The sequence below is a fragment of the Chelmon rostratus genome, chromosome 10 (genome assembly GCF_017976325.1).
Source record: "Chelmon rostratus isolate fCheRos1 chromosome 10, fCheRos1.pri, whole genome shotgun sequence".
Taxonomy (NCBI): Eukaryota; Metazoa; Chordata; class Actinopteri; order Chaetodontiformes; family Chaetodontidae; genus Chelmon; species Chelmon rostratus.
In genome coordinates, this window is record NC_055667.1 from 22,369,845 (window position 1) to 22,394,667 (window position 24,823).

The window sequence follows — 24,823 nt, forward strand, 5'->3', positions numbered from 1 at the left end:
ATGGGACTCACAAGGTACAGCGCGGAGGTAGAGGTTCTCTCGGATGACCTGCTGAAGTTGGCTGTCCACTGAGCCGGGTGTGAAGCACTTACTCAGATACAACCTGAGATCCTTGCACAATGTGGAGCCTGAGGGAAGGGCAAAGATACAAGTGTGGCAGGGAGAGGAAGAAGCAGAGACAGAGAGAGAGAGAGAGGGGGGAGACATAAAGAAATCAGCTCAGTAACACCGCTGATGCATATTTACTCTAAGATTTGTTTGTAGGCTGTCAAATAGATTTATTTAAAGTACTAATCTTTACCACTGCCAGGCTTGATTTAACACTGGTATTTTACAACCTAGACTTCCACATTCACACCTACTTATCTCTCTATATCACTTCACATACATCCTGAGTATAAAGTGTTTGCCTGACTCCCTCATGCATACATTACAAACCACTAAGGTTAATTGCTGCAGTCACAGCAGCTGAGGTTGTGAGCAGGGGAGGCAGAGCTGATCATCGGGGCTCAATCTCCTCTCTCTGATCTCTTAATATCATCTCAAGTGCTTTACGGCCTCTGATGACAGGTCACTTGTTGTTATGGATTGGCCGAGAGCTTCTCCAGCTTGTCACTCTGACAGACGACCACTCTGTCGGCGCTTCTCCTGCAGGCTGCCGCCCAGCTATCCGCCCCCTGTCGTCCCCCTACCCCCACCGTCTGTTACAGTGGTTCTGCGCAGTAGCAGACTGAATTAGCTGTGCGCTATTAAAGAACGCCACAGCGGTGCATAACTTTATTAGCGGAGGCAGTCAGCTGCACGTACGTACTGTATGACTGGCCACATATGGCGGCTGCCTGTAAAGGGAGATGAATCTAGCCAGCTGCCTTTTTGGGAGAAATGATGAGCTTTTGTTCATCATGTTATGAAACAGCTGCTATTTTCTAGTCAGCTGAAGAGCAAAAATTCAGGCCTCAGTGTCAGGATGAGCTGATCTCTTGAACGCGGTGATGTATCACATATGGGCAGATGTCAAGGTTAATAGTGATAGAAAGAGGAGCTACTATACTAGAGCTATGCTGTCAAAAGCCACTGAAGAAAACACTAAATTTGTGAGCATTTGATGGATAGATCAGATCATGACTCTTTGTTTTTGCCCACAGAGCAGCGGTAACAGAGCTAAAACCTTTAAACGGCTGCCTGCCTCAGAGGAATGTCGCCTGGTGTCCCGCATTTCAGGGCTGCAGCAGAGGGAGTTGTAGTAGTAGTAGGAGTAGGAGGAGGTGTGGTACAGCAACCCGGCACATCAGCTCATCCATCACTGTCCACACTACACGCAGTCAAGCTGCCCAGGGAGGGCCAGGCAGACTTCAGAAATGATAATGGATCTACCAGCAGCAGAGGGACTGGGAGCAAAGGTCCCCATTTACACCCCTGTGGCCAAATCAGCTATCAATCTAGGCAGCAAGGCCATCGGGAGTCGCGGTCAGGTGACACTCCGGTGACATATTGCTCTGTTCAGAGCCGACAAAGGCATCCGTTACCCCAGCCCCCTGTTCGAAACATCAAGGCCCCTTGCCGATGACAGACAACTATATCGCCACGCTCTTGTCATGTGTCATCAGCAATTTTGACCTCCCTACCAACATATTGACCGATCGCCTTGACATATCCAGACTAATTGATGAGTGCGAATCAACGTCAGAATGCTACAGGCTGCAGATGTGGCTTGTGAGAGTCAGAGGGGGGGTTACTGAGCAAGATTATTGCGGACGACAACTCTTACGCCAGCGTAACAGACTGTTTGGGTGTTGTCCGATGAAGGAAGCGCAACGGTGTGCAACATAAACAGCAACAAGTTCGACTGTCTGCAGTGTTGGGGAGAGATTTAAGATTGAATGCATTATTATGGGCAAGGTGTAATAAGGGAAGGCCTTGCAGTCTGTTATCTTCACACCTTGACTGTGTGGTGATTATTTACACATCTATAGCAAAGCGACGAGCTGCAGACTGATTTACAGAGGGCTGAGTTATTGTGCTGAGTCATACCTGGTGACACAGTTTTGATGCGGATAGGATGGGGGCAGGAGTTGAGGACACCGCGGACATCTCCTAATGTCATCCCTAATACAGGTGTTCCCCCAATCTCTAGGATGATATCGCCTACTATGAGTCCGCCCCCCGGAGCCGACGTGACAAAAGGAAACTCTCCATAATCTGCTCCTCCACCAATGGCGATCCCCAGCTCCCCCGAAGAGCCCAGCAAGGGGACGAAGCTGTCCTGCACCTTGGAGCGCCAGTGCAGCTTCTTCACCGCCGCCTTAGACATGGCAAATGAGCTGCAGAGGAAAGGAAACAGGATCGGAGGGTGAGCAGAAGGTGTGAGACGAGAAAGAAAGTGTCAATTGCATAACAAGCAAGGGAATGATCCTGTGACTTCAGGCAGGAGGTTGTTTTGTTATTTAACCTTTGTCAGCTGCCTGTGCCTGAGGTCTGGGGAGTTGCAGTGTTTCACATCACAATGCGGAAAAGTCATGAATAATTCCAGCTTCATACGTTGGGACACTTTCTCTGAGAGCAGCCTGGAAGTCAGCAATAACACAACATGGGAACTGCGTCTTTGTTTTATGCAAACATACTCAACAGCAGTCCAACCAAACGACGCCGAGACATTCCCTCATGTTCGCTGCGCTTTCTGCAGGCTGACGTTATGTTTTTATGTAAACACGCAAGATAGGAGTTAGAGCACAAGCACGTCTTCAGTCACATGGGAAAATCTAGTCTGCCTTCCGTGAAGATGCGGGTCATTGAATGCATGCACGTTTTGACAGGCGAGCTGAGAACCTGTAGCTGCAGTCCAACACTGGAGCAGTCAGCATCAGTTGTGTTTCTACAGTGATGCACGATGCTTTCAAAGAAATACAGATTTTTATAGATTTGCCAGGACAGTGAATAATCACCCTGTTTGCTTGTGTATTGTTTTCTCCAGGACAGATCCTCCTGTTGTCTCCTCAGTCACTGTGTGTAATGACATGTTTTTGTACTAATGGTTGCAAAGGTGACAAATCTTATGGCAAAGCTGTATTGAAAATAGTGTGTTTTGCTGCTTCCTGGGGAGCAGCTGCATGCGTGTGTGTGGGCTGAGGATGTAGCTGACATGGTGAAGATTTCTTTGAGTCGACAGTGACTTGACAGCTGTGATGTCCGGAGAGAGCGGACAGTGTTCCTCTGACATTATCAGAGCAGCACTGTCACCTTGACACACAGGACAGAGTTACACAAGGTGGGGTAACGGTATCCAAGCATGCCATGTGGATTATATAACAGAAAAAAGATCCATATTAAAGGCATACTTTGACATTTTGGGAAATATGCTTGTTTGATGTCTTGTTGTGAGCTTGATGAAAAATCGATACCCCCTTATATCTGAATGTTAAATATGAAGCTGGGTCCAGGAGACGGTCATCTTAGCTTAGCATAAAGACTGGAAACAAAGGGATACAGCTAGCATGGCTCTGTCTGTCTACCAGCAACTCTAAACCCCACTAAAAAACACATTTATATTGTAGTTTTGCAAGGGGTTAAGCCAGATCAATCATCCTGGCTTATATACTAACTGATATTCGCTTATTGCAGAAATCTCTGTATTGGTGTATATGTTGGAGGAAAGGTAACAACTAATTGCAGTGAAGAAATGCTAAACTAGGTTTGAGTTAATTTAGAGAGACAGTGTCACCACATAGTTTGACTTTGCTAAGCTAACAGGTATAAGAGTCGTATCAATCTTCTCATCTAATGTCAAGCAATTCTTTTAAACTTATTTTGGAAAACCTTTGGGAATACAAACTTGCTCAAATGCAATATTCCTAATGGACAATACTGATCTCCAGATCCATTGTGGTGGAGATTAGCAATTACACATCACCAAGATCCAATCCTCTTAAGCGACTGTGTGACTTTGATGATCGCTGGCTGAGTGGGGATAACACGGCCAGGGCCAAGCCCAGACCCTAGCAGAGGCACCCTGGGCTCTGTGGTCCAGCAGGCCTAATGAGACTGCTTTAAAGAGTGAGAGAAGGACAGGATATAACTAATCCTTTCCACTTGACTGGTCATTCGACAGGCAGATCGGACAGAGATCCTCTTCCTCCATCCTCTCTCCTACTGACTCCCTGGTGTTTTTTTTATATTCAGAGATGGACAAATGAGGAGGAGAAAGGCAGGGAGCAGAGAGAGATAAAAAGCAGAAATAGGGTGAGAATGAAATGTGTAACAATGAAATACAGACGGACTGCATGTGTTTTTGTCTCACACTCTCGGAGAGGAGAGAAAAGGGAAGAGTACAGAGGTCAGATGGAGATCGAGAGGCGCCACACAGCCTGAGGTTGGCGTAGGACTGGCTTGTTTGACCTTACAGGACTTCAGCTCGGGCGACATGAGTCAGAGTTGGGGAAACGGCTGAGCTGGTTGCCACAACAGCAAGAACCCGAAAACACACAACCTCCATTTCATTCTCGTTTCAAAGCCAACGGCTGTCACTGTTGCTCTGAATAAAACGCAATCAAACAAAAAGTGCCGTTCACGCCTGCACGTTTCAACCTGAAATTATGCTTTTTGCTTCATCCTTGCCAAACAATGCCCCCAGCGCCTCTCTCTCTCTCTCTACCCCACTGTGAAACCTTCTGCAGCAACATTCTCGACCCGCTTCCCCAAACCCAGCCAGCCATCCGCCCACACAGAAAACACGGTGATACAACTTGCAATAAGTGTGTCGTGAGAAGAAAATAAAAACAGAGGCATCAACTTTTCCCATCTTATCATACACAATATATTCCCATGTGCATCAATCCTGAATAATAACTCTATAAGCCGCTAGTCTCTTCATGCTTTATCGAAAGATTTCTCAGAACTTCACAGCAGTAATGATTAAAATGCTAAAAATAAAACATACGATTGGTCCGGGGTATTATCCTACCCTGTTGGTCCTACACAGTCGCAATGTGTGTCTACATTATACGCATGGAGGCAGAGCGTGTCGCCCGAGCTGTAGCTCTTGTCTTGACCTCCTGCGTCTGATGGGGGCTTAATGAGCCACAGCCTGTCAGGTCCGCTGAAGCCTGGACACGTCCCGCCGCAGACACACCCTGACACTGCTTTTCTCTCACTCTGCTGTGGGTGTTGAGGCTACAAACTGGTCCTGCACACTCAACTCGCTGTGTTCGCTTGAAACACAGTGCTGGGCTGGCATCAAAGCCGGGGACGAACGCACCGCTTCCGACTAAGTGATCTCATCAGATTAGACTGTTGTGTAATTCAGTGGGGTATATTAAGTAATCAGTAGTTTTCGATGAATATTATTTTCTTTTTTTTGTGATGTCCCCTTGTGGCTACACACATCGGATTTGCTTGTTTACGCTGCCATATTGCTCTTTTCTCACTCACACTGTTTAAAACAAGACAAAGAGTCGACAACGCCGCTAAGAGCTCTGTGATTATGGATTCTGCTGCTTTTCCTGCGAGACCCTCCCTCCTCTGCCTCTGAATGGCTCACCCTGACATTCTTACCCCAAACCTAACCAGTCTCACACCTCATGCCTAAACCTAAACAACCCAACCATCGAAGGCAACCAAATTCAAATTCATTCCAACGTCTGTCAGACTGTTTAACTCCAGCATCATTTAATGGAGCTCTGAGCTGATGTTGTTTCACATCACAACATCACAAACCTTTTTGCACTACTCCATTATTCATGTTAACATTTGCTAATATCCATTACATCTGTGCAACTCCTCTTGTGCAATATTCCGTATTTTTATTGTGCTTCTATATTTTTGACTGTTACATATTTTTTACCATGCAATAGTAGAATATATATATATGTATTATTATTCATATCTTACTCATGTGCAATTCAAAACACACACACACAGCCAGCATGGGCTTAATAAAGTCTTATCTTATCTAAGGCAGAGTGCAGTAAAGAGTGGGATCCATAGGCTGGGCTGTCTGGTGTGTTAGCATGCTAACATTTGCTAATTATCAATAGAAAGAGGAGCCGATGGGAAAGTCATTACTTTTGCGGCCATTTGGTCATAACGACGACAGCGCAAGATGAAAAGTCAGAGGAACACCAAAGAGGTGACAATTCATCCTGAGGGGAACATGGACGTCTGCAGCAAATGTCAGGGCAATCTATCCAATAGCTGTTGAGTTGTTTCACACACAAAAAACAAAACATGTCAACCTTACATTGGCAGAAGACAAAAAGTGAGGGGATCACAAAAGACAATGGAATTCAATCCAGTGTTTCTTGATATTTCAGTCTGGACCAGTGGTGTGGTGACCATGGTGCCAGCTTGACTATAGCATATATATTACTCCAGATGAATTATATAGAGCCAACAGTATCACTGTTAGATATAGAGGACACACTGTATGGATTCAAGGATGCTGAACCCTATAAAAAGAATGCTCAATTGAGATTTCTGACCTTTAGGTCACGAAAGAGCTGACCAGAATATATCCTGTTTCACTGACTTCCTCTCCAGCAGCAACCTGCTCGGGGTCTCTGCAGCTTGCAGCTTTGGCCGTCCACAGTAATTTCAAACCGCAGCAATCTGTCAATAGCAAAACACGCATCTGGACTCTGAGGCTATTCTTAGAGGTTGTTTTTTTTCTTATCTCCTAACCACATTTGGTTAAATCGGACAGCATCAGGCACATGCTCAAGGCTATTATGATCGGTGTAGAGTTTAAACAGCTGTGCCACACACTGCTTTCTGGTTGAATTATGTCTTTTAGCCCGGAATTAAACACATACTGTTTGTATCCAGACAGCATTGATTTTTCTTAACAAAGTTAATTAAGAATGATAATTATTTTTTCCACTTAAAGATAGAAAAACTGTAATTTAAGCTTCATCTTAACACACTTAATACCCCAACTGCTGCACTGTAATAATACCTTATGGTGCAGCAGTGCTAATGCTAGAATATCAGGTCCTATTAAGCTCTTTGCAGTGATTAGTCTAAAAAAGCCCTGGCAGCTCATAATCATGAGTGAAATACCTTTATTACAGGACAAATTAACGAAGTAGTTGGATCTCGGGGGTGTTAATTTATTAAAGCTACACAGATGAGCTTTGCCACGAAGCTCAATAATTCAAAGTCAACTTGAAGCAATGTCGCAAGGACACGAGGGGATAGTGCTGACATTGGGCTGGAGAGCGTCTTGAAAGACCTTCAGGGAAAAAAAGGTTGTGAGCAAAGCACATCAATTAAGACGAGTGAATAATTTAATTGGCGAAGCTAAGAAAGCAACAACAACATCTCCTGACAGATTTATCCAGCGGGGTGAGGTCCAAGGTGCTCACACTTCCATTTGAAACAGCACTCAAAAACAACGAATCACCTTCACTTTGGCAGCTCGACGCCTATTCTAATACTCCCCTTGCATCGATAACATAAGTGAGGCTTTACGGTGGAGGCAGTGTCTGTCAGCTCTCGGGACTCTCTCCATGTTCCTGATGTCTATCTAGATGCCGGCCCTCATCCCCATCAAAGCCGTCTCTCAGCCGGTAGAGCGCTCTCTGACATAATCGGCTTTGACCACAACAGAGTTTCCCAAACTTCCACGAAGACCAGAAACTTTTACACAATCATCTTTTGCCATGAGAAGTAGCTCTAATTCACCTCTGACGCTCTCGGTCTGTCTAATTCTACATGTTCATGTCACTGAGCAGCTTCTCTGCGCTACATGAGTCGGCTTACGCTCATAAAAGCCTCTGCTGGTTTGACTTGGTGGAGCCATGCTCGCTCCAGTGTCCGCATTCTGTTTCCGCTCTAAATGAGGTGTACGATAATGAAATCAGCCTGTTCAATTAGCTCAGCTAGAATGCTCTATGAATTTATGTAAGCGTATTTGGTATTTTATGCATGCTGACTGAAAGTTCAAGGGAGTGAATCGTCGCCGTTCCTAAATGTGAATTTCTGAGAATATTGATGGACTGACTGTGTGTTTTGTCAGCTGGAATGTGACCAGAATGCCGAACGGCTCCATTTGTTGGTCTCTGTGCAAGCACTCGCAGGGAATAAACAACTGAAAAGACTCGAGGTTCTTTGTAAGTCTGCACACACCAGACCAAAGTCAGCATGACTGATGGTCACATAATGAAGTTACTACTGATCGTGTGCTCTTTAACTGCACATCTAACAGTAAACTTCAGGAGAGCAGTCATCTGTGATCTGCTGGTTGTATTTTCAATTAATCAGTATCCAACAAGTCGAAAACTGAAAGATATTCAGTTAACATAGTGACAAATCCTCATTTTTGACAAGCTGGAACCTGCTGATATTTGGCATTTCTTATTGGATAAACGACTGGAATGATTAACTGATGATCAAAATAGCTGCTGACTACATTTCTGTTGATTGACTAAAAGATCAATTAACTAATTAGCTCTAACTTAAATATTTTTGGTAGGTCGTTTTGGTCCGAAGATAAGATGAAACAAGCTTGTCTACAATCTACAATTAATTAGTTATTGAAAAAAATTATGACTTCTAATGAAATAATCATTAATTGCAGCCCTACATAACACAAATAAATAGCATATTCTGATTTTAATTGACTAATTATTGGTAAAGGTTTTGTGAGCAGACACATTATTCAATGGGCATTGTAGCATTGTACTAGAGCTGCAACTAATTATTATTTTCATTATTGATTAACTTGTCAATTTTTTCAGTAAACGATCTATCTAAAAACTATACAGTCCAAAACCCAAAGATAATGATCTTACTGGATGATGAAATCCTCACAAACGATGAGCTGCAAAACTGAATGTTTAATATTTTTGGCTTGACTTAAATGATTAATGAATTATTTAAGTAGTTGCTGATTAATTTCCTGTCAATCCATCAATTCAGCTCTGCATTACAGAACATTCATTTTGAATGTAGTGTGCAGCACAGCTTCAATCTAAGCTCAACGTCATCCAATTTCCAAGCATTTCCAAGGATATTAAAAGCTCACATTAAATGTGATAAACTAAATGAAAAGAATTGTTTTCCATTTAGTTATAAAGAAGATATTTTTTACAAAATGTGGGAGAGGTGCATAAAACAAACCCTTCACTTGAACGCATCTCGCACACCAAGCACTAAGCTCATCCCTTCACTCTAACCTGTAGTGAAGCACACTGCTCCTAATCTTACAGCATCCTCCCACGGGTGGTGTTGGAGGTCAGACAAGTAAGGCATCTTAAATAACCGGTGACCTTAAACTCATCTGAACTAATAGACTGGTGGAGTGGCAGACGGACAGAAAATGCACAAGAGCCTCCTCGCGGCTCCGACTTTCTCCGTCTTATCTGACATCTGTGCCTTGACCTCTCCCGCCGAACATTTACACCAAACTGTGCGAGCAACGTGGGGTGCACTAAAGCTCCCTGATGCTCACTCACTTCCAAATCTAGGGCACGGGAGTGCTCAACACAAAACAGACAGCAGTGGCAGATTTAAAAATAAAAGATTAAATGCTTGTGGGTTGAAAAACACAAAAAATCTCCCTCTGTCATACACACACGCGCACACACACACACACACACACACATCTCTCTTACACACTCAATACAAACTCAATACATGAAAACGCTGGTAAGAATATGTGGAATGAAAAGGACATTCGCTATTCTCTGCACGCCATCAATAAATCCACAATCTATTCCAGTGCGTGGTTTTATTAAAGCTGCTCTTGTGTTGACTGCATACAAAGGGACTTAGTGTCAGATTAAAACATTGTTGAGCATTGGAGTGACACTCGTACACACACACACACACACACACCTTAGCGTGATGCTCAGTGATGTTCCCTTTGGAGAAACAGTATTTTTAACATCACAGGACCAAGGTCAAGGCAGGGGCTGCATTAGCGGGGCACGTTGCGTACAATCTGCTCCTCTGAGGAATACCGCCACAACAACAGGTCCTCTTACTCAATCTGCCAGGATGCATTACACCCCTCGCTGCGATCACACATGATCTCTCATCAGGAGGAGAGAGCAGTTTAATTAAACAGAGGAGATCAGCTTCTCGACAAAGATGACGGATAAGAGAGACAAAATGGGAAAAGCGGGGAGAAATTAGGGAAATTAAAAAGAGGGCAATAGAGAAAACAGAGCCGGCGCCAGCCTGGAAGGAAAAATGGAATAAAATAGTAGTATCAACACACAGGCGGGTGCAGTAACCTTATAAAAGAATGGCTGAAATCATAATAACAAAATGAATTATTCATGAGGAAATGGAGGGGAGGTTCAGTCCACTATAATGAGCATTTTTGTGAGGTCGCAGTTTGGTAACCTAAGCAGGCCTTCAAGTGTGTGTGTGTGTGTGTGTGTGTGTGTGTTTGAGAGAGAGAGTGTAAGTGTAAGAGAGATACTGCTGATTCAGTAGGGATGGGTGAAGGTGACCCTTGCCTGCTCCTGCTGCCTGTCTCACCACCTGATATTGATCCCAGTTGTCCAACTCAGATCTGACTCAAGGATACATGGATTCATTGCCGTCTTGACATTTCAAATATGGCACTGCGTAAATTATAACTCCACACACTACCATTGATTAGTTATTGATTTGCTTCCTCAGTCAGAGTCTAACCACTTAACAGCGGCTTAACCAATCCCAATTGAATCTCAGTGTGTATGGGCAGGGACACAAGCGGCGTAGCTCCAACATGGGAGGGTTTTTTGTTGTTGTTGTTGTTGAAATTTCATATCAGACTCCACATGAACTGTGGAGAACTAAGAATAGAGCAGGCTACAACTGCAGAATCCAAATGCAGTGGCTGGGAGCAAAGGTTTGGACCACAGATGGGAGAATATGCCTGCGTAGCCCTGCCCTGTCAAGGGTAAACTGCCTTGCACACACACACACACAAAACACATCACACACACAACACACACACATGCATACTTTGTTTTCACCACACCTTAAAAAAAGCAGCATGAATATGCATGGAGCCGAAGGACACAGGAGGTACATAATTAGACAATCAACAACTCCCAGATGACATGCATTACTACAACAGGGGAGAAATGCACCTCACTTCAGCCTCCACTCTTGTTAGCAGTGAGAGCAGAGTCATGCTCGTACGTCGACATGCATTTCCACTTACTGCCGGTTCAAACTTGGGCTGACAGCTGGAATCAAGGGAAGACAAATGCAGAATAAAACCAAAAGGCTTCGCTTGGTTATGCTGTAAAACAGGTGCTGGGCTCTAACATGAGGCAGGGGAAAACAAACAGTGGGAGGGCCAGAGCGGCAGCATGAGAGCATGTGTGGACAGTCCAACACCACATGTCTCTCCTTCTCTTCTCCAACGAATTAATGATTCATAATAACGGCACAACCTTGACTGCTCTCCAAACCCGGAGCAACGCACACTACTAAGTCAGGGTCACGCATCCATCACTTCAAAACAAGCCCCCGTATCAAGCAGGGACACACCCTAAACAAACAGCATCTGCACACAGAGCTGCAAGGCACTCGGGCACACCCCTGCACTCGTGTGCACACACACACACACACCTGGCCGTGAGCTCAATGTCTGTTTCTTATGGCAAAATGGGCACAGGTGCGATGAGCATGAGCTTCTGTTTACACTTCATTAAAGCAATTTCTGAACAAAGTTTTAAAAAAGAAGTAGGTTTATGAAGGAAAGGTCTGAACAAACTTTTCAAACCTAATCATGAGTTCACACACACACACGCACACGCACGCACACACACACTTAATGAATGTAAACTTCATCTATCAAAATGACACTCTTATCCCTGAGATCTGCCACCATCATCACAAACCCACATTCTTCACTCACTTACACACACACACTCTTTGACTAGTTTACATGCACACACACTCTCTCTCACTCACCCACCCTCTCTCTCTTTCACACACACACATGCACACACAAAGAGACACTTGGATTACACACAACAGCTTCTCATATTTAGGGAAAATACTGACCTGCCTTGGCGCTGACACACACACATTCTTTTCAAGCAGTTCAGCCTTTCAAAGAGGATCCGTTTGAACGCGTCTATATACATTGACCCGACTGAGGTTCAAAAACCAGCCTGCACTGTAAATAAATAGGAGTTGCTTCGCTATTAAGCTGCAGCCGTGTGCGTGCGTGATGAATAAGCAGCGTGATGTGGGACCACCGTATCCCGGAGAAAGTCTGAGGCGATGTGCACGGCTGACGGGATATTTGGACAGTGATGCTCTGAGAGCTGTGGAGATCTGATGTAGAGAGAGAGAGAGAGAGAGAGAGAGGGGGGAGAGAGGAGAGAGAGGGAGAACACACACACACACACACACACATACGCACATGCACACACACGCACATACACACTATCGGGCAAATCTGACAGCGGTTGCTTATAATTTTAGCAGCTGCTGCACAGCTATGGGCAAAACAGCGTGGAGGTAGGATGGAGAAATGTCACGGTCCAAACGCGCTGTTAAACTTGTGAGGAGTGTCTGTGCCTATTGAGCAATAAGTGCTGGACTTTTGTTTGATTGTGAGGAATTTCTTACCTTCATGTCCGCTTTCTCCTCGTCGGATGCGTCCTTCTGTTCTTCGTTTGGCGGATCGTGTAGGTTAATTCATCAGGTATGCATGTGCTGGTTGATTCTAGTGCAGCAATCAAAAAAGACAGCGGTCGGTAAAGCCTATCTGGCCGGGTGGAGGTGTCATTGAACTGCAGGCGCGGTGCAATCAGGGCGCGGAGCGTCAATTGCCGAAGATCAGATTAGATCAGATAAAGGCTTTGCTGTCCGGTAGAAAGTGTGCTCAGGTTGGTGTCCCTGCTTCCAAAAGGCACTTTTGAGGGAAGCAAACAATGACAAAGAGGCAAGTGAGAGGGTTACCTTAGCAAGTTAAGGAGCACGGAGGGGAGGGAATAAAAGAGTTAAAAGTACCGCCCCTAATTATTCTCAGTCTCGGTGTACCTGCATCAGCAGCATCACTTTTCGCTTACGAGTTATAACCAGGATTTAAAGGCGTGAGAACCAGATTAAAACGTGAGTTGTTCAAGACACATTTGGAATATTTTCCAGTGCCATTTATGTACAGTAATAAATCTTAAGTTTATAAAGCTGCGAGGTAAGTGTAGATAGAATTTTATTGAGCCTCAAAAGAAAAATGGGTACTGTCTAGTAATATGCACCCATGTCAGCTTGACTACATCAGTAGTGCCTACTAAATATAATTCCTGTAGAACCAGAAATTATTTTTTAAAAGAGTGAGCCGATACAATCATGTAAAAAGAAAAGAAAAGAAAATGTGAAAGATAAATTATTTAAATTTAAAGGGGAATACGTCCTGCAAGACATATAAAATTATCACAAAGTGTAAATATTAGATGCCATAACACTACCACGTTGCATTTAGGCCTGTCGTTTTGACAATTTAATGCGCAAAATTTAATTTCACTACTATTAAGGACACACATATTATTTTCTTTTGTCTGTAAATATATACAAACTGTCTACCAACCGGCTTAGCTCTGCCTTGCCTGCGAAAAATAATCAAATTTAGTTGAGCCAAGGAGAAGAAACCGTAATTAAATATCTGTGAAATCCATTGAGCAAACGGGTGGTTGTACCTTTAATTCCAATGCATGATGGGATTTGTAGTAGACTACGAGGACAAACGAAACGAGTAGAGCAGAATCAAACTACGAGTACCAGAATTCCTTTCTCCTTCTCCTGTCGGTCACAAACAATAATGGCGTCGCACGGGGAAGATAGAGGTACCTCTCTGTCTGTTACTTCTGGGGACCAAGGAGAGAGAAAAAACGCGACAGTGTCGTTTGGATTTTCTAAAACAGTTAGTAAATTTAAACCTTCGACTGGCGACGCTTTGATCAAGAAGGATGACAGAGATTACTTGACCGGGATTGACAGAAATGAATTACAAAGGTAGGCTTCATGAGCTAACGCTAGCTAACATATCGTAGCATTATCGTAGCGATTACGTTTACTTTCTGGTATCGCTAGCTAGCAATTAATGTAATGATTGAGCCTTTATAGGAAATGGAAATTGGTGTACACCTTATCTGGGTTAAGTGTGTATATTCTTTATTTTGTACAGTACCCGTTGGTACATCTTGTTTTGAAGCGACCCTACCTGCTAGCTCGCTAACTTATATTTGTCCTGCAGCTCAAAACCATCAGAGAAGCCCAAAGAGCTCATCATCCCTCTGATCCAGAAGAACCGCTGGCACAAACCGGACCGAGCGGGCCAGAGCGAGGGAAGTGGAGGCAAAACACAAGAAGCGATCCAAGACAGCGACTCTGTGGATTCTCAGGCTGTCAAAGAACTCATTGAAGGTGTGTACATTCAGAAGATACGATTTAGTGTGTGTTTATGTTTGGTTGGAAGGCTGAGGGTTATCATTAGCTCTCATACAAAGCTCCTTTATATATTTCCAATCTGTGTGTGTAGACTCCCGGAGGCAGCTTGAGCAGTGGCAGAATGGCCCGCAGTCAGAAAGAAACCTGAACCTCAACATCCCTCTGTTGATGCAAAACAAAGTGCCCGATGGCTTTGAGGATGGAGATCGCGTCAGGGTGGATCTACGGCCTGAATCTGTAAGTGTGGACATCAATTGTGTGACAGACAAACTCTCACCTGAAGCAGAGGTACACAACAAAACATACCCTGTGCTGTCTGTCAAGACAGCCAAGTCTTTCTTATGAAAGAGGAAAGGACACCCAAACATGAGAGACATTTGAAGAGGCGAATGAGATTGGATGACTTGCTGTCTCAGTTGAAATCCTGGCATGTGAGGATGTGAGGTTAAAGGATAATGGTCCTGGTATCTTAGATTAATTAACTTAACTTTTCCAAGTTTGAAGTATTTGTTGTCCTACTGTACTATATTAAAAACACTGCTTTTTATGATATCTAGATAATGCTAGCTGATACTATGTTATTTTCCAACAATGAACATTTGTGTAAATACTTTGTTGAGTCGTATTTATGGTTTTATTTCAGCTTTGTACTGTTGGTGGCTTGGGTTTGCTGCCTTGCTCAAGAATATTAGTATAAAAGTAGTTTGAGGAGGGAGTGACTCTCAGGCTATGAGTTAATTGTGATTTCTTTAAATGGTATCAGATTTTAAGATCACAATATAAACTGCTAGAGGGGCATTTCTGTGAGCATATGTAAATGCCTGACAGCACAAAATGTCTGGTAGACTGGCTACTTTGACTCGGATTGAAATTTGAGTGTGTGAAAGTGCTGACGGTCAACTGAGTAGAATAACACCCCCGTGTGCACACACAGCTTGGCGCATGCGTATGGGTACAGATGACTTTGTCGGTACAGTAACGCTCGGGTGGCAGACAGGCGTCAACATTCTCCCCAGAGACATGCAGGCAGCCAATCAAATCTCTTTCTGTTTCTTTTCATCAGAGGCCTCACGCCTCGTCACTGTCACCCCATCTCGGCTCTCAATCACTGTAGACGTGACTGTCAGAACATGAGAGTCAGGGGAAACTTGCTCACTGTGCCCCGCAGCTCATTTTTAATGCCGTCTCCTCTGTGAGAGCTGGCTCCCAGCTTCCCTCAGAGAAAAGCCTTCAGTGGCGACAGAGATGAGCCGGGCCATTGCTCCGATGAGGGCTGTTGCGGCTGCTGCCTGGTGACTGTAGTCGGCCTGGGCTAGGTCTGACAGCCTGGAGCCAAAAAGGCTGACTAAGACTGGCATCACAAACTGCTTCTCTCTGACAGTTGGCTCCAACAGTTTTTGTGTTTCAGAACTCAAAAGATTACATAAGTGCCTGATTTAACCCTGATGCACATTTTAATGCAGACTGTGGTGTCTGTTTCTCATCTTATTTGAGAGTTTAATGTGCGCCTGTCTCTTGATTTTCCAAAAGATTAAATCTTGTATTTCTTTGTCAGTCAACAGAGGCAGATTATGAGAGCGTTCCTGTGGAGGCTTATGGACTCGCCATGCTTAAAGGCATGGGCTGGAAGAAAACAGAAGGCATTGGGCGCACATTTAAACAGTAAGTAACAAAGTGAGCCCTTGCTTTACCATTTTCTCTCCTAATCTAATTTGTGCTAAACCTGCACCACTGTGGTGTTCGAATTCAAGCTAAAACAATTAGTCAATTAGTCGACTAGCAAAAAAAAATTGGCAGCAATATTTATGATTAACTGCCTAATTCATTTAATACTTAAATGGGTTTTAAATCATTGTCAATACCTGAATACCCTTTGGATTTTTGATGGACCAAACGTGACATTTGAAGAGGTCACCATGTGCTCTCAGAATGTGTGCCATGCATGTTTTCACTGTTGACATTTCCTATACTCACGTTTACTACTGTAACACTTAATCATTAAAATAAGCTAAATTATTATAATTAAAATTATAGTTAGTTGCAGCCCTAGATTGAATTCCAATTCAATCAGGAATTTAACATTTATATTCTGATCAGGACATTGAACTTTAACTAGTCCTGAGTTTTCATATCGCTACACATTAACCCCCATGAACCCGAACCAGTTTTCTCAAAGTGGGCTCATTTTTACTGAAATATATAAGTCCTGTACCTTTACTGAAACAGCACAATCATGGCTAGAGGTAAGGAGAACTCAAAAATGTATTTTGTGCAGTATAACAAAGTTGAAACGCCATAAATCATAAAAAAAAGGAAAAAAAAAAAAACAACAAAAACAACTTTTTGCTCAATTGTTGCCACGTGACTGTAGGTCTCAGTGTAGTTATATAAGGCTTCCCAGTTGCATTGAGGAGCCCAGAATGTGTTTTACAGGATCTGGTGAGTGCAAGTAGTTCATATTTGGCAAAACTTTAAATGTGACATGTAGAGGAAAGTGATCTTGATAAAATATCAAGATTTGGTTATTTTTCGTGACAAAAGCATTCGTAGCACATCCTTCATTCAGGGACCATCGGAGATTTGAAAATCCAATGATAATTTCAGTTTTTACAGTTTCTGGGTATGATAAATGGTGTAGTTTTGGTGTTTGGGTGATTAGGGAGTTTGTTTGTTTTTTAAGAACAGCGTGGCTTTTAAACCTGCCAGTGGGTTGTGGGGTTCAGAAGATTAGAGTGAATCTGAAACTGAAACTAAATCAATATTGTAGACTGCAATTGCATAGAAGCCATAATAAAACAGGAAATATGTCTTTTTCTTTTCATTTTATTTCCATGACAACAAGCAATTGGCAGGATTGCTCATATTTGTACTCAGCCTTCATTGCCTCATTTTTTAATAGAATATGTTTGGCTCAGGCTGTTTCCACCTTCATCCATCTCTTCGTTCATTGATTTAGTGTTGTTGTTCCCTGTCTGCTACAGAGACGTGAAGCCAATCGAACACCAGCTCCGTCCAAAAGGTTTGGGTCTTGGAGCCGATCGTTCAGCAATAAAGGACCTGGAGCCCAGCAAACATCAGCGTCCCCCCAAGCCAGGCGAGGAGCGAGCGAAGGAAGAGGAACTCGTGATGGGTCCAGGCGGCTGTGTACTGGTGGAGTCTGGGGCCCATAAAGACTTGTATGGCAAGGTAGAGTTGATCTGAAATGTGTTTGCATCCCTCCTCACCATTGCTGACATGCCTTTACCTCCTGGAACAGAAGTATCATACAACTACCTGTTTTGTCTCTGTGTATTTTTTTTCTCTGAGTAACTTTGTCATAACTTTCATTCATGGGCTGTAGATTGAAGGTGTCGATCCAGACAACGCTCGAGTTATGGTGAAGCTGGCTATTGGCAGCAAGACTGTGACAGTGAGCCAGTACGCTGTTAAACTCGTTGGGCGCAAAGAATATGACAAATACAGCAAAGACCTCAGTAAGTAACTCTGGACAAATGAAACAGAAAAGGTTAACATTTCTGGATGCTAATGAGCTTTGATTTTTGTGCTCCTGCGTGCCAAATTAGATGGTATTTCTCTCCACATTAGTAACATTTAGAGGTCAGCAAATGCTTAAATTCTCTTTGCCCACTTTTCATTTAAACCAATCATGATGCATATTTTTATTGCATGTAAATCAGTTACAGGACAAAAGCAATAGGACACAATAGGACAGAGCTGAATTGATTTGATTAACTCATTTTCTGAGCAAAAATGGCCAAAATTGAGCTGTTGCTGCTTCTTGAATATTAATATTTGCTAGCATTTTCCATTTTCTCTGTTAGTAAATAAAATATTTCTTGGCTTTCAACTGTTGGTCAGACAAAACAAGCAACTTGGTACTATGATCAGCATCAACACTGGAAATAGAAATGTAAATAATTGTTGGTTAGTTGTATGAGGCACTGATCGTCCTTTAAGAATAAAAACACAACCACTTAATATAGCACACACTCACAGTAGTGTCTATGTGTGCCACTTTTTATTAACTGGATGTTTCCACCAACCAGGTCGCCTCAGCAAAGCCCACAAAGACAAGGAGAAGGAGAAGGAGAAGGAGAAGGAGAGGGAGCAACAGAAACGGGAGGAGAGAAACAGAAGTAATGGTGATGAGGCAAAACACAAGTCTTCAGAAAGAGATGAGAGGAAGAGGAAACACAGAGAATCCAGTCAAGACAGGTACATTGATCATTAAAAGACGAAGATAGAACGAGCTGCTTTTCATCTGTCTTACTAAACACTATTTTAAATGTTATGATTTTATACACTTAATAGTTAACAGTGTGTCAATGTTTGGTTTAAGGAAGCTGTATACATATACATATCTTTCCTCTGTAGAGAGAAGCCTCCAGTGAAAGAGGCACGGCGACCACCGGCTCCCCCCTCCTGGCTCCAGAGGGACTTGAAAGTTCGCTTTATAGACAAAGCTTTCAAAGGGGGCAGATACTACAACTCAAAGGTAGTAATACACCAACAAGATATCGTAATTGCATTGTTCTGGAATAGGACCAGTCAAGAACATACAGTTCAAAGAAAAGCTATGAAATATTGCACTATATCTGTGGCTGCAGTGTTTTAATGATTATAAATGTTGTGTTTTTTTTAATCACAGCTGTTAAGGTTAGTCTTGTTTTCTTGTAGATGCGTGTGGAGGATGTCCTGACACCGACTACCTGTGTGTGTCGAACTGAGGAGGGAAGACTGTTAGACGGTGAGTCACTAATGCCATCTCATTCTCTCTTGGTGTTCGTTTTCTCTCTCTCTGGTGTGAAATGTTCAAAATATGTGTTGTTACCATGCCTGTTAATGTTTAGAATACATCTGAGTAGCTCTGACGAGCCAGGTACCCAAGGTTCCTCTGTGTCATGTTGTACCACCCTGATTCCAAAAAAGTCGGGACACTGTGGAAAACGTAAATAAAAACAAAATGCTAGAAGAACTGAAGAAGATTTTGGAAATGGACTTCCCCTTGGACCCACTTATATTTTTATTTGATGTATTTCCTAACCACCTTTTTACTATCGAACAATGTTACATATTGCATATTTTGTTGATGATTGCAAGAAAAATGAGTCTATGACTGCTCAGTTACAGTTAAAAATGCCTACTTTTTTACGAAGATGGGCACCAGTCATTGACTATCTTGGTTAGGACACCCATACCAATAATTTGTTTTTTGTCTTTTTTTTTTTTTTTTGTACCATTTTTGTAATACTGTAGATATGTATTGAAATAACTAAATGTGTGCTCTTCTTATATTGTTATTTTTATATGACAAATGAAGCCCAATCTCAAGATGAATTTTGTTTTCATTATGTTAATTGCCTGTTTTTTGCATTAAGGCAATAAAGTTAAAAAAAAAAACAAAAACAAAATGCTGTCATTTGCAAACAAACAGTGTTTACCTACAGCGGTTTTACAAAGTGTTCCCATGTATTAATTTCCTTTATCCAATCATGTGTTCACAAAGTGGTGAACCTCGCTCCATCGTTGCTTGTGAGCGACTGAGCCTTTCCAGGATGCTCCTTTCATACACAATCATGATACTATCACCTGTTACCAATCAACCTGTTTACCTGTGGAATGTTCCAAACAGGTGTTTTTGGAGCGTTCCACATCTTTCACAGTCTTTTGTTGCTCCTATCCCAACTTGTTTGAAACATGTCACTGCATCAAATTCAGAATAAGCAGATATTTACAAAGATCAGTGAAGTTGGTTAGGTCAAACATTAAATTTATTGACTTTGTTGTGTTTTTTATTAAATTGTACATGTCCAAAAGGATTAGCAAATTATTTTTGTTTTACACAGTGTTCACACTTTTTTGGAATCAGGTTGCACATGTGCCTCTATGGAGAAATCTTTCTAGATGGTATATTTACAGTAGATGAGGAATAGACAGATACTACTTCTACTACTACCATTACTCATACTTACATCCACCCAATGTAGCTGCGGCACGTGCTGTATATTGCTTTGTCCATTTATTTCACTCTGTTCATACTGTTAATATTGTTCAGTGTGCGTGCGTGCGTGTGTATTCCTCAGTTATTTATGTAGCTATACATGTACATTATTTTGCACTTTACTGCTTTTTGCAATTCTGGTTAGATGCTAACTGCTTTTTGTTGTCTCAGTAATTGTTCTCTGTGCAATGACAACAAAGATAAATCTACTCTAATCCTGATCTAATCCTGGAATAGTTTGATATTTTGGGGAATAGATGAGAAGATCGATTCTGCTCTTATGTTTGTTAATTATGGAGCTACAGCCAGATGGCCGCTATTTTTTTCTTAGCATGAAGGCCTGCAGCAGGGAATAAAACAGCTAGCCATGCTCTGTCAGTTTTTGTAGACATTAAACAAATGATATATGACTTGTTAATTAGAGGTGCACTTATTTTTATATCTTTGAACAAAGCCTGATTAACTGTTTCCCTTTGCTGCCAGCCTTAAGACAAGCATGACATGAGAGTGGTATCAATCTTCTCCTCTAACTCTTGACAAGAAAGCACATAAGCAAAATGTCAATGTGCCTTTTAATTTTCTGATATTCAGTGAACCCTCTGAAAAACAGTGGTATTTAAAAATTTGGTTAAAATTGTACGTGAACAGTTCTCATTGATTGGGGATTATGTACTATGTATTTTTAAATAATACATATATGTCTCTACTTTGCTATGAAATTATAGGTTAACTGGCTAGCCTTATGTTATGTATCTCAATAAGGTGATGTCACTCTTTTTATGGGGATAACTCAGTTTAATTCTTGAACAACCATCTCTTCTTCCTGTGGCAGATGTGAAGCAGGACATGCTGGAAACCATTGTTCCCAAAAGTGAATATGATTCTATAATGGTCGTTCTGGGTGAGCAGAGAGGACAGGTGAGCAAAGGATCATCTTTCCTGCAGGTTGTGTGTGCTGGTTTTTACTGTTGCTAATCGCAGTATTTACATTTGTTTCTTCAGGTCGGCCGTATTCTCCAGCGGGACAAGAACAAGTGCAGAGCGATGGTCCAGCTCGACCGACATGAGGAGAAAGTGTTCACACTGGACTATGACTGTATTTGTCACTATCTGGGAGCAGTAGACCACTGATCCACATCTATCCAGATACCATCCCAACTTAAATGTTGTTTTTTTTAATACTCAAAAATAATGGATGTCTTAAGATTTGAAAGCATTTTGTAATAAAACATTGTCAAGAATTTTATATGTACGGATGTTGTTATAAGGTCTACCACCATGCCATAAAGAAAAGTTGAGTCATTTTCACAGTAAATTCTACATTTATTAGCAAATGATGTCCACTAAAGGCCCGAGTAACAACAAGAACGTCAATCTTTAGGTCATATAAAAACATATTTACAACTGCTCTACACGTTTGATGGAGTCTGAATGCACTGATGGTGTAAAAGCCCAGCGCTCAAATTTCTGACAAGTATACACATTTCAGAATGAACGGAAAACTTAAAGCGATGTCAGGCTGTACCGGCAGATGTTAAGATGCGAGCAATGGGAAGACAAACTACGCAGCTGTGTCTTTGCTGGTTCCCCGGAGATCGGTTTACTCTTTGGGTATTTGGTTTGCTGCGTTAGCCCGAAGCACGGCTCCAGGACTGGGGTACGGCCGCTGCTGGAACAGAGGCCCCGCTGCTGTGGTGTCCGCACCCGTCTTTGCTTCATTACGCTTGGGCAAACCGCTTGACCATGTGCCCCTGTAAAGATACATACGTTTGTTTTAATAGTTTGGCTTTATGCATTCAGCTAATACCTGAAAGGGACACTCCAGACAAGTCAAGTCTGAAAAAACAACCCTGATGATGTCATCAGGGTTATCTCAACCTGGTCTTAGGGTCTACTTATTTATTACAGAAAACCTGCATTACAAGAGTTGTGGAGTTTAAATTAGGTGGTTGTTCACCAGGCAGGGAGGGTTGCATGACACCAGTATTCTGACAAATACTGGTGTCAGGAGTCCAGTGGAAGAAAAAAGGGTTGGCATTCATATTTCACTTATATCTTCTATAATAGAGTATCAGTGTGTTTTCTTGCCAGGAGAAAATAGAACCAACGGCTATACTGTCACTGCAGGTCGCTCTGAACATCCAAATTAATTAACATGGTCAATGAAAGAAAGCGGGCAGCCATTCCGCCTCCTGCTTTGTCCCTGCTGTAATGCTTTGATTTTGCTCTGGGCTTGTTTTTAGTCCATCTCTTACAAGTCTCCCAACTTTATGGACGTGTGATACTACATTTCTGGAGCACTCTTAAAGAAAGGACAAGGGCTTGTTGATGATCATGATTATAAATATTGTACCTTGGGGCATCAGAATAAGCACTTGGATCCATGGGGTCCATCTCATCATCTTTTCTCCCTGAAAGGAAAATAAAAATGTAACATACATCCATGGGAAAAGCATGTATTGTATCGTATGATACAGATGTAAACATTACCTCTTTTGTTCTTATTGTACGGTGCTATGTCATCTCTCCGCTGCTTTCGTCTGTCTCTGTCCCTCCCATCATCCCTGTCTCTGTCTCTTTCCCGTTCCCGTTCCCGATCTTTGTCTCTTTCCCGCTCTCGCTCTCTGTCTGGCTTCTCAAACTGCCTCTCAATTCTCTCATCTCCTCCTTCAACTGAAAAATGAAAAGAAAATAAAAGCACATGGTCACAAAATGAACCGTTGCCAGACTTCTGCAAAAACTGTGTTCTGAGATTATGTGCCAAATGATGATCAGACCTGCAATGACTGGTGAGTCATACATGAATATATATGATAACAGATGTCCATGGAGATGTGATGGCAATGCTCATAACTGTATCATCAAAATGTAGTAATGGAGGTTCTATAATGCCATACCTCTAATTTTCTTGGCAGGTTTTGTTACCACTGCAGTTGGGTCATTTGGAGACAGCCAGGCCACCAAATCTGTCTCCACATTCCAGTAATAGGGAAGACCACTGTGGGTTGAAGGAAAAACAAAATTAAATAGTAGTACAATCATGAAAGATTAAAACATAACAAGGTAATGTAACTCATTTCCAGTGTGGTCCTTTAACATACACAATACAACCACACAAGTAAAACGACACATACAGCAGAAAGTGGTAAATATTGAATAAGACATGACAAAATAATCATGAGTAACCATGTCATTCATTATTGTAGAAATCAAGTATACGTACCAAGCAGAGTCGAAAACTTTGTACCAGTTTGGTGGTAGATTCTCCAGTCTGGTGGCTTCGTAATCTACGTTGTTGTCATCGTAATCCTCAGCAATAATCTCCTCATCTACCTCTGGATGATTTGGAGGAGAAACGTTGGTACATGACACAAGGAAAATGATTGAAACATCAAGAAATGTGTCTGAATGCTCCAGGGTTTTGTGTAAAATGTTTTCTACTACCTTGCTCTGACGGTTTAACAATCCCCCTCTTGGCCAAGCGGGCCAGCAGTGCCGCGGGTAGAGGCATCCTGCAACAGAGAGACGGGGGGTTAACTCATGCAACCAGGACCACAAACCTTCATCCACTGACTTCAGCAGCTGGAAGCAGAGATACACAGATAAAACCCTCCCTCCTACCCCAATCATTCAAATGTGATACAAAAAATATACATTACGCTGGTTGGTTTATAAACTTTTAACACAACAGTGAATTTAAAAAGAAAGTCAACACTATGGTGGTCTTAAACGTGAAAAGCTTCCGATCCACTAACTCAAACTTTGCAACATTAAGATAACTCTCATTTCCCACAGTCAATGCAATGTGCCTCTACACTCAGTAACAAAGCAGCAGGACTGCTAGACATGAATGCAACAAAGCCTGTGCTGTCCAACAGCCACATTGCTGTGACTCCCGTCAAAGTTATCCCGAAATGTAAGGAAAGGTCCCTGAATCAGGTTCAAAGACTGGCTGGCTGAGGAGACTCCACTGCTGCCATTTAAGAAACGTTGTCTCACGGACTAGCGTTTGGTCATCGGAGCTCTGGATGCCTGTGGCGCACGGTGAAACGTTAGCTTGTGTGTGTTGCTACGCTGCTTTAGCTTCTCAATTTCAAACACAAGCCGATAAGATAAAATATATTCGCATAACTCAACATAACTCGTGCGATGAAACGTTTAATTAAACAAAACAATAGCATCGCCTCCTCGATAAGTTAGCCCCGTGGCGACGACTAAAGCAACAGATACACCTATATGCTTAGTAAATACACCTAAATCACACTAATACTGGAAAAACACACAATTTCCTATAAATCTGAATGAATAAAAGTCAATTCGAGATTACCTGTTTTATTAAAAATCGCCTCTTCGATCTTCGAGGTGATTGAACGGCGCGACTTCCCAAAACAGCACACGGCGCGCACAATGATGACGTTTCACTGG

At 42.4% G+C, this 24,823-nt stretch overlaps 3 protein-coding genes across 5 annotated transcripts in view; 1 reads left to right on the plus strand and 2 right to left on the minus strand.

Moving 5' to 3' along the window:
* The window catches only part of LOC121612706 (membrane-associated guanylate kinase, WW and PDZ domain-containing protein 2), a 38,773-nt gene extending 25,932 nt beyond the window's left edge, over window positions 1–12,841 (minus strand). For all 3 annotated transcript variants that reach the window (XM_041945756.1, XM_041945757.1, XM_041945758.1), the window contains exons 1-3: window positions 12,577–12,841; window positions 2,032–2,321; window positions 12–128 (exon numbers count right to left, since the gene is read on the minus strand). In XM_041945756.1, coding sequence (XP_041801690.1) covers window positions 12–128; window positions 2,032–2,311 — 397 coding nt within the window. In that variant the 5' untranslated portion in view covers window positions 2,312–2,321; window positions 12,577–12,841. The remainder of the gene's footprint in view (window positions 1–11; window positions 129–2,031; window positions 2,322–12,576) is intronic.
* Window positions 12,842–13,768: 927 nt separating this feature from the next.
* Window positions 13,769–23,052, plus strand: gpkow (G patch domain and KOW motifs). Its single transcript, XM_041945593.1, has 11 exons — window positions 13,769–13,962; window positions 14,204–14,373; window positions 14,489–14,634; window positions 15,953–16,059; window positions 17,379–17,583; window positions 17,738–17,870; window positions 18,444–18,612; window positions 18,772–18,892; window positions 19,075–19,144; window positions 21,231–21,316; window positions 21,401–23,052. Exons 1-11 carry the CDS (start codon window positions 13,769–13,771, stop codon window positions 21,527–21,529), a joined length of 1,530 nt encoding a protein of 509 aa, XP_041801527.1. The 3' UTR covers window positions 21,530–23,052.
* On the minus strand, window positions 21,276–24,817 carry pqbp1 (polyglutamine binding protein 1). The gene is made up of 7 exons (XM_041945594.1): window positions 24,726–24,817; window positions 23,843–23,910; window positions 23,622–23,733; window positions 23,296–23,396; window positions 22,889–23,071; window positions 22,752–22,809; window positions 21,276–22,149 (listed from the first exon to the last, which is right to left on the minus strand). Exons 2-7 carry the CDS (start codon window positions 23,907–23,909, stop codon window positions 21,999–22,001), a joined length of 672 nt encoding a protein of 223 aa, XP_041801528.1. The 5' UTR covers window position 23,910; window positions 24,726–24,817; the 3' UTR covers window positions 21,276–21,998.
* Window positions 24,818–24,823: the final 6 nt, after the last annotated feature.

What these genes read in the sequence shown, in the direction of transcription:
- gpkow (XM_041945593.1), top strand. Translation starts at nt 13,769, where the DNA reads ATGGCGTCGCACGGGGAAGATAGAGGTACCTCTCTGTCTGTTACTTCT. An exon ending in TGGATCTACGGCCTGAATCT is followed by an intron (nt 14,635 to 15,952) that starts GTAAGTGTGGAC and finishes TTTCTTTGTCAG; the next exon opens with TCAACAGAGGCAGATTATGA. An exon ending in ATAAAGACTTGTATGGCAAG is followed by an intron (nt 17,584 to 17,737) that starts GTAGAGTTGATC and finishes CATGGGCTGTAG; the next exon opens with ATTGAAGGTGTCGATCCAGA.
- pqbp1 (XM_041945594.1), bottom strand. Translation starts at nt 23,909, where the DNA reads ATGCCTCTACCCGCGGCACTGCTGGCCCGCTTGGCCAAGAGGGGGATT. An exon ending in TGTTAAACCGTCAGAGCAAG is followed by an intron (nt 23,734 to 23,842) that starts GTAGTAGAAAAC and finishes CAAATCATCCAG; the next exon opens with AGGTAGATGAGGAGATTATT. An exon ending in GCTTATTCTGATGCCCCAAG is followed by an intron (nt 22,150 to 22,751) that starts GTACAATATTTA and finishes GTATCTTTACAG; the next exon opens with GGGCACATGGTCAAGCGGTT.